Raw genomic sequence first — 17,512 nt, 5'->3', positions numbered from 1 at the left:
TTTCACACAACAACACAAACAAACAAACTGATCGAGGCAGCAGTAGACCAGCAACTCCTCTGTCCTAAGCGGTAAAATGATACAGAGTCTGGTGGCTCTGAAGAAAAAGGAAAGAGCTTTCTCACTGCAAGCTAAAGCTAAAATATTGTAAATATAGCATACACTTAAAACGATGTAATTTTTTTTTTAGGTGAGGCTTGTTTTAGGTGGCAAAAAAAGATTTTGCTGCTGCCATAACACATTGCTTAGCTTCCATGCTGGTACTCCTGCCTGCTTCTGCAAACTGGGGGCGTGTCGAACTCCATCTACTGTAGCTAATACACTGACTGAATAAATAAATACATCATACAACACCATTTCAAAGAAATCTAACCATGCATCAACCATGAGTCATAGTATAAAATAAGTTCTGCTCACGTTACTTCTGGCGCCATCATGTACATCAGTCCGAGGCATGGCATCATACAGGGATGATACGTAAGTGATGATGGACTTCTCATCAGGGTGTTGGACATCGACATCTAAAAGAAAAGTCACATTGCATTATAGCCATCTCATTATTTCATGTTGATAATTAATAATTACAGTCAGTAACTTGTAGAAGTAATACAGCATACCACACCCCAAAAAATGTAAATTAAACTTAAGAACAACAAATCTTGTGTTTCAGATTAGTCAACGTTGGGTCAGTCTTACCCTCAGGGTCAAGTAGACGAGTCACTCCCAAGTCTCTCTCTGCCACACCGAAGGCCTGTTCCAGGTTCTCCACATTGGTCTGTCGGTACACCTTGCCCATGTCGATGAGCCTGGGACTAAGGGAAAACAAAAATGGACAATTAATCACCAACAGGGTCCAGATGAGTTTACCTCAGAGGACATTTTCTCTTCCCCTTTCACAACATGTTTTGAAACATATTGGTCATCTAAAAATGTTGGTATTCTATTCTACTAAAAGACACTCTCTTTTAGTAGAATAGAAGAGTCAGCTGTTTTTTTAGCACCGTGCTAACCAAGCTAGCTAGCTAGTGGTAGCTGATAACTTGCAGCTCCAAAAAAACCTTCAAAATGCCAAACTTGAGGCTTCAAAACAAAGAGTGATGTCATAGTAGCAACGCCCCCTTATTTTATACAGTCTATGGTATAAGTGCAACTGTAAAGTTGTTTTTTAAAGTTTAGTGGCTACTATCTGCTTATTTTGTGTCACATTTTAGCCTCAGGAATCAAAGTTAAAACATGAAAAATGGGCTGGAATGAAGGGCTAAATTAACAGACATATAGAATTAATGCAATCTGGACAGGTTTGCTCCCTTACATGGTACAACACTTAATACATTAGAGGCGATGGCTGTGCTTTTTAACTCCTTCTGCCAATGGCTACATGTTATTAAAAAGCCCATCTGTTGCACTTTCTGACAGACAGGTATGGATGAGCACCTGCCGTTTTGTCCTCTGGGTGTTTCACTCTCTCTGGCAGATGTCAGAGCATCTAAAGGTGGAATTTAATTTATTGAGCAGCTAACGTTATCAAAGCTGACACATTTTAAGTAGGCAGCCACCCATAACTTAACTCCCAGAGGAAACAAAAGTTCACGACTTCAGAGTCATAATTGACTGCATCACAGGAACTCACCTGCCTTGCATGGTATTAGAAAAACTGTATAATATCATAAACAGTTTTAAAAGCATTACCAAATCCACAAATTCAAATGTGCAACGTCTATTCCAAAAGTACTGATTATGATTTTCAGGAAGCAAATAGAATATGTGCATAAAGCAACAGAAGAAGCAGCTTCATACACTTCTCTGATGCGTAGAGAACGACCTGCATGCTGCCCATAAACAGGAGAAGCCTCCACATGGCGGATTTCTCGAACTGAGTAATGCTTTGTCGGCCGAGAGGAGCTGCTCTGTGCCTCTCTTCCATGAAAGCTACGAGATTTCCATCCTTGGCCCAGCTCGTCACTGCTGGAGCGGGTCCCTGAGCTATGGGAACCCCGCCCTGAGTCCCGGGAGGATCCCTCTGACGGGATATCCTCGCACAACATGATCACCCGGTCGTCCACATCACTGACGGATCCCGACCTGCTACCAATGAAGCCGATGCTTCCCTTCTTCTTCTTGGACTTCTTCCTTACACCGAGCATCCTAAAATCTGATGTCCTCGTCCAGTGTCAAGTAAAAATATTTAGGGGTTGATCTTACAGCTTCATGGCCTGATGGTTGCATTTAATTCCATCCAATGCATTTTCTCAGGTGTCCGTCATCATGTGAAAATCCCCTTAATCCTTCAGGGTTGCTGTGATGAAAAAGCCTCCTAGTGGTACAGCCAAGCCACTGCTTCCTTGTTTCTTCTAGAGAACCTAAATTTAGCTTTGTGAATTCAATTTGTAAACCTTCACACCTCTGCATAAACCCTTTACAATCTTGAATTCACATTTTCAGCACTAGGATGCCCTGAACTATGCCTCCGAACTAAGTAACGCCACAGATTTCATGCAGCAGCAACAGAGTGCTGCTGTTACGCCCACACACCACACCCCTGGCCGCTATGAAAGGCAGCACTAATCCAGCCTCAGGTGTCTCCAAAAAAAGACAGAGAGAGAAAAAAAGGTAACAGTCAAGTTCAAGGAAACTTGCCCCTGCAGGCATCTCTTTCTTTCACTACATAATGGCTCTTAAGATCTACTTTAACTTTCTTTCTTCTGATACCACTTTTCTTCTTTTTGCTCTCTGGACCCTTCTGCAAGAATCCTTTTGTCTAAAAGAAACCAACAAATGGCGAACTGCATTGACAAATCAGCCTGAGAAATAAATGCACATTCATTTCCCAGGATGCTACCACACAAAGCCATCGTCTTAACCACTAATTCTACCGTAAGCACACACAACAACTTAGCAGGAGTTAGCATATTTAGTGTACAACAGCAAGGAGTTTAAATTTTACTTTTTAATACTAGGTTCCCAACAATCTAAAAGGCTAATCATGATTAATAGAGAAATTATCATCTTAAGGTGGTACAGTATTACTCATCGCCAACGCCTGCCAGTGGTATTCCTAGCCTAAAGGCCTAACATGCTGATGGAAGGGTAATAAAACAGATTTGAGCAGAAGCAACTTTACTGTCAGTATAGAAAGTAGAAAATAGGCCAAAAGAAGACATGTTTATGGGAAGAGTAAAGGCAGACATGCACAAAAGCTTCTATTCTATCCAAGAAAGGGACACAGTAAAATCCCATCTTTGCATGGAATTCAACTTTGGTGACCAGTGAGTCGCCGCCTCAGCCAATAGCAAAGAAGTGTGTGTGGTCATGGGCTGTAGTTTTCTTACCAAGCCAAGACAGAGGAGACTTTTCTGTGTGTCCAAATCAGCCCATCTCCTTCTCACCATTAACAATGTCAGAATCTTTCTCTGCTTTTTTAAAATATTTTTTCCCATCACAAAACCAAAAACCAAAAACAAGTCTGTTCTGAGTGGTCAGTGTTTCCAGGTCTCTGAGCTGTCATTGCAGCTGGGGAAACAATTGTAACATTTCAGTGGCACTTTCTACCTATGGTATAGTCGTGACATCAATAATAACATCTAGACTTAGACTAGAATAGATACATCTTGTCAATCCTGGGAGAGGAATTTAATTTCAGAGCAGGTTTTAACTGGCATTATGAATTGTAATAAAAAAGCATGCCAAGGTCCCACTCCTGCGCCAGTGCACTCCATATTCAACAAAACTTGTGGACGTTAATGTGTCATAACAACACCCAGCTGGTTGTATTACAGAAGCAAATAAAGAGCCTTGCTTTTTAAAAAAAAAAGTTTTACATTGCATGGTAAGCATTTAGCTCATGGTCGTACTGCCTTTGTCTTTAAAGGGGAACACCATAAATTAAGAATTCAAACATGCTATTACCTTGCTATAGTATATCCAATGCTCTGTTCAAGGAGCAGTTCCAGAATTTATAATTTATGACAGCTTTTTTCGATTTGGAAGAGTTGTTTACTAATATTTTTGGACTGTCCATAGAAATAACATGTGTGCATTTTGAAAATTGACTTAGTTCCCCTTTAGTTTAAGTACTGCAAGAATGATTTATATGCTAGTACAATGACCAGCATGCTAATGTAATTTATTGCATTGTCATTTTTCTAATCACATAATTATTTGCAATACATCAACTACTCACTAGTGCTTGTGTATGACAGCGTTGAAGAGCTTGCCGTCCCTCCAGCTGGTGGTGAAGTTATCGCAGCGGATGTTCTGGTAGCCATCCGTCATCGTCTTAGACCAGAGCAGCAGCTTCTCCTTGGCCGTCATGTCTTCTGACTGGCCACTGATTTGAATATCTGAGATCTGAAACATTAGATGTATAGAAATGCAATGTTAGGAGGCTGGATGATGTGCAGAAGTTGAGAAAATGTGGAGTCAATTAGTCATTAGTGGAAACCAAGAGATTTGTTTCGACCAGATATCAACACACCCAGTTAATTTCCAAAGAAATACCATTATTAGTCTTGGATCATTTATAACTTTATGATACCTTGACCAGGAACCAGTGTGTAGGGTTTATTGGCATCTAATGGTGAGGTTGCACCAACTGAATACCCCCATGCTCAGCCCTCCCTTTCCAGGAATATAGGAGAACCTGCAGGTGAATTTACACCACTAAAAGGAAAAAAATCAAAAGGTCCTCTCTATAACCTTTGGTTTGTCCGTTCTGGACATTACAACATGGTGTACATTCTGAAAAAAGGTTATTTTATGCTAACAAAAACACAACTATTCCTAGTTTCAGGTGATTGTACACTAATGAAAACATAATTATGCATATTTTATTCCATTTCCGCCAACAGATTCCCCTAAATCCTACACACTGCTTCTTTTCTATCTTCCCTGGTTGTCCGTCAACATATTTATTCGGAGTTCAGTCGATTTTTGCTTTTGACTTGGCTGACAGGATGCAGCAGGATTTCTGTCTGGGCTAGTCTGGGAAAATGCTGCTGTGGCATCCAGATAACTTTACATTTGGGGAATTTGGGGGTAGGAAAGATGAGTCACAGGCATTGGCTTTTCCAGTTTGTGTGTGTGTAAATGAATGTGTACTCATATGTGCACCATTCAAGTTATCCTCCTCTCATACCTCTATCCTGTAAATCTGCACATATTTTTAAATGAGGAATTATCAGTTTTTATTTTTTTATTACCTACATAAAAACCATGTAGACATGTGGTTGTTTTGATATAGGCGTTGGAGTAACTATTTAAATCATTCCATGCACTTTTTGTACTTTTTTTCCTCTGTAAATTAATTTAATTAAGGATAATCACATTGACGGTGATAAGAGGGGGATTTTCCTTTCCCCTCTGATCTCTGTGACTCACCAGCAACCACAACCCAGCTATTTTCCTCCTCTATTCTATTAAAGTATAAAAACTCTGGGTGTATCCACAGGGAACAATAGCACCTTCACCAGATCACCTCACCAAAACTCCTTTCAACAGTACCGTCTCCTTTATTTCCCACACAAAACTTTGTGAACCTGAATCCTCTGATATAAGAAGGTGTGGTGCTGTCTATTAGACTGATGCAGGGGTATTTCTGCCTGCCAGCTTTTGGCGTTCGCAGGGAAAGCAGGAAAAGGCCTGGCTGTACGGGATGTGGCTGGGAGTGTAGCATGTCAACAAGTTTTACACTCTGCCTGACACACCCTCCCCTTGGGAGTCAGGGAGAGTGTGACTCATACTTACACACCCTGATTTTGTTTCTGTATGCTGTTCATAGATTTGTGATGGCAGTGTTGGTATGCTACAATGGCTGTAAATACTTCTAGAAATACGGCAATCCAACAAGTATCCTGTTTTGATTGGAATTTTCTTCTTTTTTTGAGAGGAATTTTGAAGAGCAGAATCCATTCTGATTGGTTCCAGGAAGATGGGAAATAGCAGCTGACAGGTGCAGATCCCAGAGACAGAGGTATAGAGCGATAATATGATAAAACACGACACTGACAGATGAGGAGACCTGGAAGTGGAGGATGATGGTCCATATTAACCCCAGGGTCAGCTTGGGGTTCCCATCTGCTATGTCGTCGTTTCTGATGTTAACCAGCTTGACCTGAGAAAACAAGGATTACAGAATCATGTGAAAACAGACTCAGTGAGGTGTCATGTGACAAGATCGCATTGAAATTGTTTGGTCCAATTTTCAAAGCTCATACCTGCCGGTGTCTGAGGAAGTCCAGTGCTATCTGTACATTCTGCAGTTTGTGGAATCTCATGCGGCCTTTCTCTCTGGGCTGAAGAGGAAGTTAAACAAGATAAATAGGTGATTAGTTACAGTAGATACACATTAGACTGTCAGAGGTGATCCATGTTGCTATCATGGTGAAGGAGAACAGAAAGCATCCAACCAAAACGGAGAAACTTGGGGGAAGGAAAACTGAAAATGAAATGGAAAGACATTTAACAGAAAGAATAAATGAGATAAAAAACTGGTGAATCTTAGATCTTTTAATAGGAGTTTGTTCTGTTTGGATATTCAGTTTCCCCAGAGAGATACTGTGCTTAATATCTGATCCAAAATGTTAATGCTTTATTTGTTGTGTTGTTCACTACCATCCCACACATAATAGACCCTTTAGAATACTAATTTCAGCAGAAAAATGGTTTGTATGAATCAAATGGGTCATCCGACAGCCAGATAAGATTAAATTATTCTGCATAATGTTTAGTTTGTCCTTTGAATTTCAAATGTAAATCAGAAAAATATAAAATAAAAAGTAAATCAATACTGAATAAAAATAATTCCTAAACAAACACAAACACATCAAAATACTGCAAAACAAGGTATTGCTTGAGGCAAAGTTTATCAATGGGTGTCTGCATTAACATTAATAAATCCAGCAGCTACATGCTTAAAGCAAGCCTGTCAATGAGAGAAAGGAAAAAGTCAACAGAACACTTGAATCGCCATGGACGTCTGGATACCATGCACAGCCAAATCACTGGAAAAGCGCGGATGAATAATAATGAAAAAAAAAACAAAAACAGGATGTCTACTGTAAATTATCGACCCACTCACCACCCGAGTGCTCCTGCCCACGTCTCTCTCCCTCGGCTAGCCCCAGCAAGAGCAGTGCAAAGAGAGGAGGCAGAGGCCGGATGGTAAAGATCAGCACACACAGACGGAGGTTATAGGAAGGAAAACAGGAGGCAGAGAGTGTGAAGAAGAGCAGGAGCAGAGAAGGAGAATCATACATCAGATAGGAGTATAGTTCACACACACACACACACACACACACACACACACACACACACACACATACACACACACACACACACACACACACACAGACCAAAGTGCCAAAGTGGAGTTAATGTGTCAAGGCTATGGAGGCATTCAGAAGATGAGCAGAGCTGGAGCTGGTGGAGGAGAGCCATGAACTACAGCAGCAGAGAAGCTTCTGTACACATCTAAAAGAGGGTGTAAAAAGTATCCTGCGCTGATATGCAACCATTAAAAGGAACAAACAGGATTGTATGAGGTACTTAGTCAGTGTATTACCTACAGTAGATGGAGGTCAGCATACCTCAAGATGGGAGAAGAAGGACGAAAAACCAACACGGAAACAGACAACTAAATAAACTTGATATAAGTGTATTAACTATATAAGTTAAGCCGTCGCAATCACTTAGTTTGTTTGTGTTATTGTGTGGCTTCAGGGAATCCAAATTAACCCCTTTCAGACACCAAAGTCAAACAATAACACAAACAAACTAAGTGATTGCAACAGTGGCAGACCAGAAACCCCTGTGTCCTGCGAGGTAAAACTACTGTTTTTGTCAAAGGAGTCTAGTGAAGAACAAAGGACCGTAGAACGGCTTCAGTTCCTCCTTCGTAACTTAAGCAGGACAGCAAAGTAAAGCAGTGAAAATATTCTAAATATGGAGTACAGTTAAAATGCTAATTAATTTTTTAGTTGTGGCTTGTGTAAGGTGGTTAAATAAGTTTTGCCACAGCCCCCCATCCACAGTAGGACATTTCTTAGCCTCTATACCAACAGTATGAATAAGTACCTTATACAACCCTTACTTAAAAAAATCAGAACTATATGAGACATTCCTTTTGAATAAAAAAGAAGAAAAGCAGTTCAATAGATAGGCGGGGTAGAGAGAAAGGAATCACTTGTGTCAGTAAATAAGACTTCTTTCAGCAAAGTTCAGTTCAGGTTAAGCCTTTGACTGACACCTTGGCTTTGATTGGTGAGAACTTGTTGCCACAAAGATGATTATTCAGGTTTACTCAGGGTAAGTGCTCCTTATATAATTAGTCTGGATTGTGTTTTGGTCTGGAAGATGGTTGAGGTAAAAAGATGCAGAGCTCAGGCAGATTTGTTGCTCCTAGCAGAGGTCAAACATCAGAGATCATGATGATACTTACCAGTGTGTCCCCAGAGAGGACCTCCAGCAGAGAGATCAGGTTATGTCCATCTCGGAGGTCTTCATACAGGTCTGTCACGTGACGCTGCGCCTGCGGGGCAAAGGAAAACGCATGTTACAAGGATTCAAGAAACAAGAAGAAAACACAAAGAACCCATATTATGCAGTCAAGGAAAAAAATATTAGACCACCCTTGTTTTCTTCAATCTTGTGTTCATTTTAATGCCTGGTACAACTAAAGGTACATTTGTTTGGACAAATATAATGATAACAACAAAAATAGCTTATAAGAGTTTAATTTAAGAGCTGATATCTAGACATTTTCCATTGTTTTCTTGATATTGCTTTTGGTTATTATCAAGAAAACCATGAAACAATTGTACCTTTAGTTGTATCAGGCATTAAAATTAATAAGAAATTTAAGAAAACAATGGTCTAATAATTTTTTTCCATGAATGTATATGCAGGTGGTGAAATTGTTTTAACACTGAATGAAGCACAACACAAAATCAGTATTCAGTATCTAATTAATTTTAGAATGTGTTTCAGTCAATGTGAAATTTAATGAGGTGGCAAATAGGTTTGGAAAAATGACTTTAAACACGTTTAGCTGGAGCAGAAGTGCTTTATACTGATTTTGTGTTATATAAGTTTGACAGTGCTCAGAGCGTTCTCTCCACCATAATTCTACACAGGTCAGGAATGCATAGCCCTGAGCAGCCAAGCCTGACTCCTTCTCCAAATGCCAAATGTCAGCTGTCAACCCTGAAGAAGTGAAAGATGGGGCTGGTAAAGCCAAAACAGTGAGGTAAAGAAAAAAATGCACTGGGGACCATAAAACAGACAAAAAAAAACCCTTAAGATACTTTATATCTATAAAACTGAGGTGTGGTGAACTTGCAACCAAATAGTGAGGGAAGATGTTGTGATGCCATAAAAAAACAGAAGTTTGGATAGGAGGTTGTGCAAACAAGTGAGGGAGGTCTCCCTGCAAAGTCCCCATGACCACACACACATTCAGTACAGTCCTGCTGGGACTTGCCAGTACCTACCTCTGCCCTCCGCTGCTGGGTGAGAGATGGAGGATTGGACTAACAGATGGATGAACAATGGGGAAACAGACAAAGTAGAAAAAAAGGAGAAGAGAAGGGAAGCAGACATGAATGACAATGAAATGAAGAGCAATGATTTGGATGAAATGGAAGTTTAGATGATGGTAATATGAGACAGAAAGACAGAATAATTAAACTTTTTTCCTTCTACGACAGAATCCAATTCATGCATCTGTCATCTGTTTGGTCATGGGGGCGACGGATTGAGGCCTCGGCCCTCAAATGGAATGAAAGCACATTTCCCTTGCAAGTTACAACAGTGGCTCATTTATGTTGGCAAGAATTTCAACACAGTTATCCAAACCTGAGATATGCTCCTCCCCCTATCAGAGTGAACATGAACAGTGTGGATCTGAAGCCAACACTGTGACCACTAGGGTTCACTGTCTACACATCTAAAACTATCTCAAGACAGCATGCTGTGTGGTTTGATCAACTTGCATTGTGTACTGTAATAGAAATATCGGTATTTTTTAGATTTGACACAATTATATACAACTTTAAACATTTCAATCAAACTTTTCGGTAACGCTTTATAATAAGGTCCTTAATAACCATTAATTAACAAGTAATAAGCCATTGTTCTTTAGATCTGGTAGTTGCAAAAAGCATAGTTAACTTATAGTTAACTTATAATAGATGAGCAATAAAGTATATATTAATATCAATAAGCAAACAAAATAAGATTAATAAAGGCATGGCAAAGACATAATGGGTGGGTCATGGGTGTTTGTAATGCCATTATTAACACTTATATAAGCTTATAAACACACAATAATGTTAATAAGCATCTTGTAAGGACTTACAAGGGCCTTATTACTTGTTAATTAATGGTTTTTACAAGGACCTTTATATAAAGCATTAACAACTTTTCTTTATTGAAATGTTGAATTTTGTTTTAATCTCGTTGTGTGTCTCCTTAGTGTGCACTCAAAAACCATCTATCGTCACCCCTTGATTACTTTGTGCTAAAGAGGCTGTGATCACACTGTAGCAGCTGAAAGCTATAGGTGTTATGCTACAAATCGTCCTCTCAAACTCTCTGTAAACATTCCAAGGTGAAAACCATTAGCACACATGGCTGACAGCCCCTTATCCCGCTCCCTCCACATTACTGTGATCCCCTGTCTGGAAACAAAACAATTACCATGCTTCAGGTTTAACGTAATGTTTACGTCATCTTGTGTGTTTCCTTTAAACTCTCTATGTGGTCCTTTTATTTAAATGAGGTATAATCTGAAAACAATCTGCAACTACTGTAGTTTGTAATCTAATCAAACATGAGATTCTGCTAGATTTCTGTTCTGCAGCCGCTCTGACGTTCCACAGAATAAAAAAAGATTTACTGAGCGAGGGAAACCGCTCTCAGTGGCCCTTTACAGCTTTTCATGGCTGCACCCAACCTATAGTCTGCCCCTGTCAAGCCAACCATTAAGCCATTAAATCAGTTTAACTTCAGTTTAACCTTAGAGGAGCAGTCTTGCACATTTGGTCACAGAGTTAACACTTTCCTGACCGACTATGTGCCTTTTTCTTCAATGAGATTTAGAATTGTTGACTGTAGGAGGAGATGCTGCTCCTTTTCTTGTTATTTGATACTTTTCTTAGTTATAATTTACATTTTTAATCAGAATAATAACATATAGTTATAACAATGTTGATATCCAAAACTTCCCCATTGGGCTACTTTTTGTTCCTATTATGCAATCAAACAGAAGAGTTTTGAGAGCAAAACTATCAAGACTGTGATCAAAAAATGTTTTATTGCAAGTAAAAAAACGTTTGGATATCCACAAGGTTTGTTCGCTCTTGAGCTAAATCTTGTGGGCGGGACCTTCATTTAAATATGTAAGACACGTCTCTATTGGCCAGTCTTGATTAGAGTGACAGCATTGATTTGTAAACAACATTTTTGGATTTGCAAACATAATCTTTGGGGTTTGTAAACTATTTTTGTATCTGCAATAAAACATTTGTAATCCCAAATAAATTTTACCTGCCTATTGATAATTTAGCCTTCATATCTATTATGATTGCATAATAAAGACACAGAAGTAACCCCATACTTCCCACGCTTCAATGCATGCCTTTCAGTTTAGGCCGGGGCATGAACGCAGGTAACCATCCAGACCCTGGAGTCTGTGCAGCACATGTGCTACCGTTGGCCTTAACCACCATGGGCTCAGGGCCAGGACCAGAATTTGCCTTTTCAGTAGGATCTAAGTGAGTCCAGATGTCTGTGAGTCACCGTCCAACATTCACGGTGAACACTTAAGAGAAACTGCAGTATGTTCTAATGCTGTGGTAGCAGAATATGTTCACATTCATGGAAAGGAAACACTTTCTTTCTGCTTATTTTTTCCCCTCTTGTTCCATTTTAAAAGAATGAATGGCCCTGTGTCTGTGGAGTGAACCAACAAATAATGTGGAAGCACTTAATGTCAAAGGCTGTGAACGCATTGCTGCCAATCGGGGGGTTTCCTGGAAGAAAAGTGGCACAAGCAGGGATATTTTTACTGCTTTGTGGGAGGGGTATTGTGTTACAGGGGCTAATTTTTCATTCCTAATGAGGAACTCCAGAGTGAGGAGTTGGGCCTCCACCCTGACCTGTTTACCTCACTGACTGTGTGATGCATTGGAGGCCTTTCAGGTCGTAGTTTTAGAATAAAGTGAGGTAGGTGAGAGTGGATGTGTGCTGATGGATGGTTTACACAGTCTCTCAGCTGATGACAGACTGGACCTCTGCTAAGCCTCCTCATCAAATAACTGACAAGCTAATGTGTGTTCATGTCTGAGGGGGGGTGGGGTGTTGGTAATAATTCCCACAATGCACAGGTGAGGGCTGGAATACATTTTACATAATGATGGCCTGTCACTTAAAATAATCCACAACAAAGCATTGGATTCTGGAAATCTGTTGAGACATCTGACTCTGCTGCCATAAAGATCAGGTGGTTCTGCTAAAGGACGTCACGTCCTTTAATATTTAAACTGACATTATCTCATAAAACCTCCTGCAAGCTGAAACATTATCTTCCTTCTACAGACGTTATCCCCCGTGATTATTGTTTTGATTACCCATAATTGTGCAGATTGTAAAATATTAACACTGCATTAAAATTCTTGCCAACACCAATATAAATCAAGTCCAAACTATTGGCATCTAATATTTATTTATTTTTTTTCTATGTTTTTGTTCAATTGTCTTTGCGGTGAATTATTATGAGCTTTAAATATAATTAAACTGAAAAACAGATAAAAAAAAATAAATGTAAAAAAATAAGATAAATAAAACAAATAATATATAAATATATATTTAAATAAATAATATTAGAACGTTTTTATCAAAATAAATAAGATTAGGCATGTTGCCACATGCACTTTCACAACCTAGTGAGAAATACTAAATAAAAAAATTGGATATATAATAAATTAGATCATATATGTTTTAGTACACTGCAACAGACTACTGAAAACTCATATTAATATATACAACATTTTGGTAAACCATAATCAATTATTTCCAGTCATTAAACAGTCAAAGGAAATGGGTGCGCCTGATTTATAACTCAAGACAAAAGAGCATTGTTATGAAACAGAATGCAGCACAATGACTGCTTTATCTTTCTTGTTTTATCTTGTTTTCAAAATTGCTGAAAGCCAAAATAAAATAAAATTGGATTAATTGCCCAGCCCCAACATGTAATTACAGTTCATGTTTTTCACTCTAAATAATGGAAATCAATAATATCTCAACATCAGCAGTCAACATAGCATCCTGTGGCTGGAGGCAAGTCAGTGCAATGATTCACTGAGAGAACATCTGCTGTTTGTAGCTTGTATTATTACGACCTGGACCACAAACAGGAGATTGTACCCTTTAATATCCACTACGGTCATTATGTAAGAAAGCAGACAACCACATGTTCATAAAGTTCAGAGAAAGTGACATTTGTGGACACTGGTGAAATGTAGGATTTGTATCAGAAATGTTGTCCGATGTGCAGAAAAAAGATGCTTATTAAAATTTAGAAAAGGTGTGATCACCTAATTTGTCCAGAAGAACACACTGTGACTTACAATCAGGTGGCAAACAGTCAGAATGAGAAACAGAAAGCTGCTCTAAGTGATGTGTCAACTCTATAGTGTCATTCAACATGGAACAGGAGCTTAAAGTCACTGCAGTAAAATACAATCAAGAAAATTAACACTTGCATTTTGGAACACGAAACTGAAAATTTAACAAACTATTTAGCCCATTCTCCCTATGTATGATAACTTAAAAAGGAGCTTAACAGTTATGTTACATACATATAAACTATATCGGCTGATATATGGATATCAGAATGTTATCTAATATCCATATTAGCCTTGAAAATCCAGCATCAGTCAGGCTCTTGTATGGTGCATGACATTGTCAGCATGTGTGATCAATGTGCCTTAAGAGTACTATAAGAAACAATGAAAGTCAAGGACAGGTCTTTACCTTTATCAAGTGCTTGTTCACCCATTTTGTGAAGGTCTTTTTCTGTACTCGATCACGTTCATCTGAAAAATAGAGAAGGAAAAACAATCTTTGTAAATAAGAGCATTTAAAAACATGTGCTGCAGCTAAGCGGCAAGTTGGGTTGACACAATACCAGAATTTAAAACTTTGATAAAATCTTTACATAGTGGTGATACAGAAAGTGAATTTTCTTCCCTTTTATCTCTTTGTTACTTTTGAAACTATCAAATGTTGATATTGTATCATTTTAATCAAGTGGCATTCAAAAAGTATTAGTAGTTTTGGCAACCTCAGTTGCAAGTTAAAAGGAAAACAGTATGTGATGGATGTGTAGCAATGGAAAGCTCCATTTATTTGACATAAAGACAGTACGAGAAAGAGGAAAGATACCAGACATGTTTGATTTCTGTTGGACAAACAGATTCATCACTGGGTGAAAAAATGTCTCTTGACTGTGCACGCCTGCACCTGAGTCAGACCGCATCAGGGAACATTCACCGTCGGCTGATGCGCCTCCATTGTTTAGGAAACTTTGTATTTGCATGGTGGTGTCTCTCTGTATGACACCACCACCGGCTGTGTTATTAGACACCAACATTCATATAAGGATTCCATCGTAAAGGTCGAACGTTCTTGAAATGTGAAGATACACTGCATGACTACCACAAGGCATGGCATAACTATTAGAGGGTGCAATTTTCCAACAAGAAACAACAAGATCTTGGCAAGGAACCCTCCCACTAAGACAACAAACCTGCATACACCCGTGTTCCAAAACCACAAGGTGTGGCACTGTAACAGTGGATGGATCGCTCTGTTCTCAGCTATGTGAACCCATTTCATCCTAAGGGTTAGTGAGCAGGTTTTATTTCACAGGATGACAAGTGAAGTTCTGATAACCAACCACACACATTTAGGAATTTCTTCCCTCCATGCTGCCTTTTACCCACCTTTACTGACTCACACATTAAGTCCGAATGGACTACGGACAGCAACACAAAGTCCTCTGTCTTATCAGTTTTAAGGGAGTGATCCAACTGTATTATAGTGACACACCCAGCAATGAAAAGCAAAGAGCTGTGATTCAACAAAGTAGGCTCCCAGAGGCTACTTTCTCAAGAGGGTTTCTGCAAATGTGTAATGGAGCTATATTACCATGAACACCAAAGACCTTTAACCTTCTCATTTACCTTTTAAATCAAGAGAGAGATTTACTATGTGACCTCTGTGGTTCTATTTGCAAAATGTCACCCAGAGTGGAAGTGTGATGATTGGTGACACACACATACAAGCAGGTTCCGAGAGGAGCTGCACCTTGACCTGTTGGGAAGCTGCTTTCTGTTTACATCATGTTACCTAATCCTGTTTCAACCACCGTGCATCCGTTGCTCTTTATAGGTGATGGCAGGGTGGATAGGGGCTGTGGCAAGTATCAAATGTCATCACACACAAACAGGTTTCAGTGAGGTGTGGAGTTTAAAGCCCATAGATAAGAAATGTCATCAACCTCGTGGAAAGTAATGGTATCTTTAAGGCACTTTACTTGAGGATCTCCATTTAATGCTTCTACGACACCATATTGAAAGCCTTCAGTTACTTTGCAGATTAACTTTTTACACACAAAATATATGATCACCCTCGTAAACCCACCTCCCCAGTGCAGGGTAGGGGTAGGTTTAGGATTAGATTAGATTGTGTGATTGAACTGATGTAGCTTCAGTTGTGTTTTACCCTAACCCTCCCTGGGTAAGCAGGTTGTAAAATGGCAAACTTATCAACAATGAGCCAATATCATCAATGAAATGGTCCAACAGTCTTGCCAAAATTAGCTCCGCCCTTACTAGATACACATAAATGCATGAGTAATACTAGTGTAATTAATACCAATAGGGTCATTTTCCTTTATGAAAACTACTTTAGTTACATTTACAGGATGGTATTTATTTATATTTGGTTGAGGGGGGGTTCTGAATGCAGTTTTTACTTAAAACTGAACTTCAGAACAGAACTTTCACATTGTTTGATTTATACTTTAACTTAAGAAGTGGAATACTTTGTCCACCGCTGGTCAATAGTTATCAGTACTGTGTGTCACACAAGAGAAAAGAAACAACAGTGTGTCATGTATACCACTGTAAACAGGGCGTACATTTTTTTTCCGTGGACAAAAAAAAAAAAGAGGAACAAAACTGGTACTGAAAAAAGGAAGAACATACAGCACACCATTCATCCTGACTACAGCACAACTAAAGACAAACAGACTGCAGCTACAGTGATTCATTCACCCCAAAACACATGCATGCTACACAACAAAAACTGTGAATGGGCTTTGCTGACCAATACGAAGTGAGGAAGCTGCTGATGCATTAGAAAAGGGGAGTATCCTCCTTTAAGTCACAGTGTGGAGAGACACTGGACACTATAGACCAATCAGTCTGTCATTTTATGAATGAGACTGCTGCAGAATATTGTAACGTCATTCAGGTTGCCTGTGACACCATCACCTTTGGAATCAGATCACTGATGTGCAAAATCATGCATTACACAACAAACTACCAATCAATCAAGCCTCACCGCATAATCCTCCTCAAGTTCTAACAGATAGAAAAACCAACAACCTGAACATTGTTCCAACGCCTAAATTGCATCAAAGACTCTTCATAAGTCCTTGCCCAGGGGCCTCTCACTCATATGTCAACAAATAGATCAAGATCAAGGTTCTTTCCCATTAACCTCAACCATACTGGTACCTTTCCTGCCGTCCATCGCCTTCAGCATCCCCTGGTAATAGCCATCGTCTGAGGGCATCCTGTCCCTGCCCATGCTGCCAGACGATACATTCCTGTACCTCTGCTGTTGTGAGTTCATTGTCACTTTTTGTAATAATCCTATGAATGATAAAAAATATCCTTGGCAACTTTCTTGCTTCTATCTGTCCCTCTGGTCCTCGGTTCGTCCCAGAGTACGCAGTCCTGTGGCCACAATCCACTCAGCACTTCACAAACCTATGATTTCTCTCCCCTTCTTGCCTCACACTCCCTCGTTGGGTTCTGCCCTTCTTTTTCCTCCTTGTGTTTTTTTTTCTCTCTCTCCCTTCTTCTCTTTCTCCCGCTCACTCTATTCCTTTCATAGGAAATGGTGCCTGTGGGCTATGAAGTCTGGGCCTGTCCCTGTGTGTGATGAGCGAGTGTGTATTTAGTGGTGCTAGTGTGTGGAGGACATGGTGGGCAGGGCTGTGAACACACCCCTTCCTCTTGCTGTGTGCGTCGCTGAGGCGGGGAAGGACGAGGTGTGGTAACCTGCATGGACTATCACTTAATCGTTTGCGCAAGAAAATGCACACACAAGCTGACTCACTAACCATAATAAAAAAAAATCATAAAAGTCTGAGCTGATTTTTTTTTATAGCTTATATTGCACTGAATAGAACTTTAATGAAGTATACAATGTACGCCCAGAA

The 17,512-nt window shown here is 39.5% G+C and overlaps 1 protein-coding gene across 1 annotated transcript in view; it reads right to left on the bottom strand.

Moving 5' to 3' along the window:
• LOC131976470 (plectin-like) overlaps nucleotides 1-17,512 on the bottom strand; it is a 74,008-nt gene that overhangs the window by 30,836 nt on the left and 25,660 nt on the right. The window contains exons 2-10 of the mRNA XM_059339521.1: nucleotides 14,032-14,093; nucleotides 9,486-9,524; nucleotides 8,435-8,524; nucleotides 7,076-7,111; nucleotides 6,213-6,290; nucleotides 6,017-6,109; nucleotides 4,181-4,347; nucleotides 697-812; nucleotides 418-521 (exon numbers count right to left, since the gene is read on the bottom strand). Of these exons, the coding sequence (XP_059195504.1) occupies nucleotides 418-521; nucleotides 697-812; nucleotides 4,181-4,347; nucleotides 6,017-6,109; nucleotides 6,213-6,290; nucleotides 7,076-7,111; nucleotides 8,435-8,524; nucleotides 9,486-9,524; nucleotides 14,032-14,093 (785 nt within the window). The remainder of the gene's footprint in view (nucleotides 1-417; nucleotides 522-696; nucleotides 813-4,180; nucleotides 4,348-6,016; nucleotides 6,110-6,212; nucleotides 6,291-7,075; nucleotides 7,112-8,434; nucleotides 8,525-9,485; nucleotides 9,525-14,031; nucleotides 14,094-17,512) is intronic.

The sequence above is a fragment of the Centropristis striata genome, chromosome 8 (assembly GCF_030273125.1).
Source record: "Centropristis striata isolate RG_2023a ecotype Rhode Island chromosome 8, C.striata_1.0, whole genome shotgun sequence".
NCBI classification, from domain to species: Eukaryota; Metazoa; Chordata; class Actinopteri; order Perciformes; family Serranidae; genus Centropristis; species Centropristis striata.
This window is presented reverse-complemented; position numbering and strand designations above follow the sequence as displayed.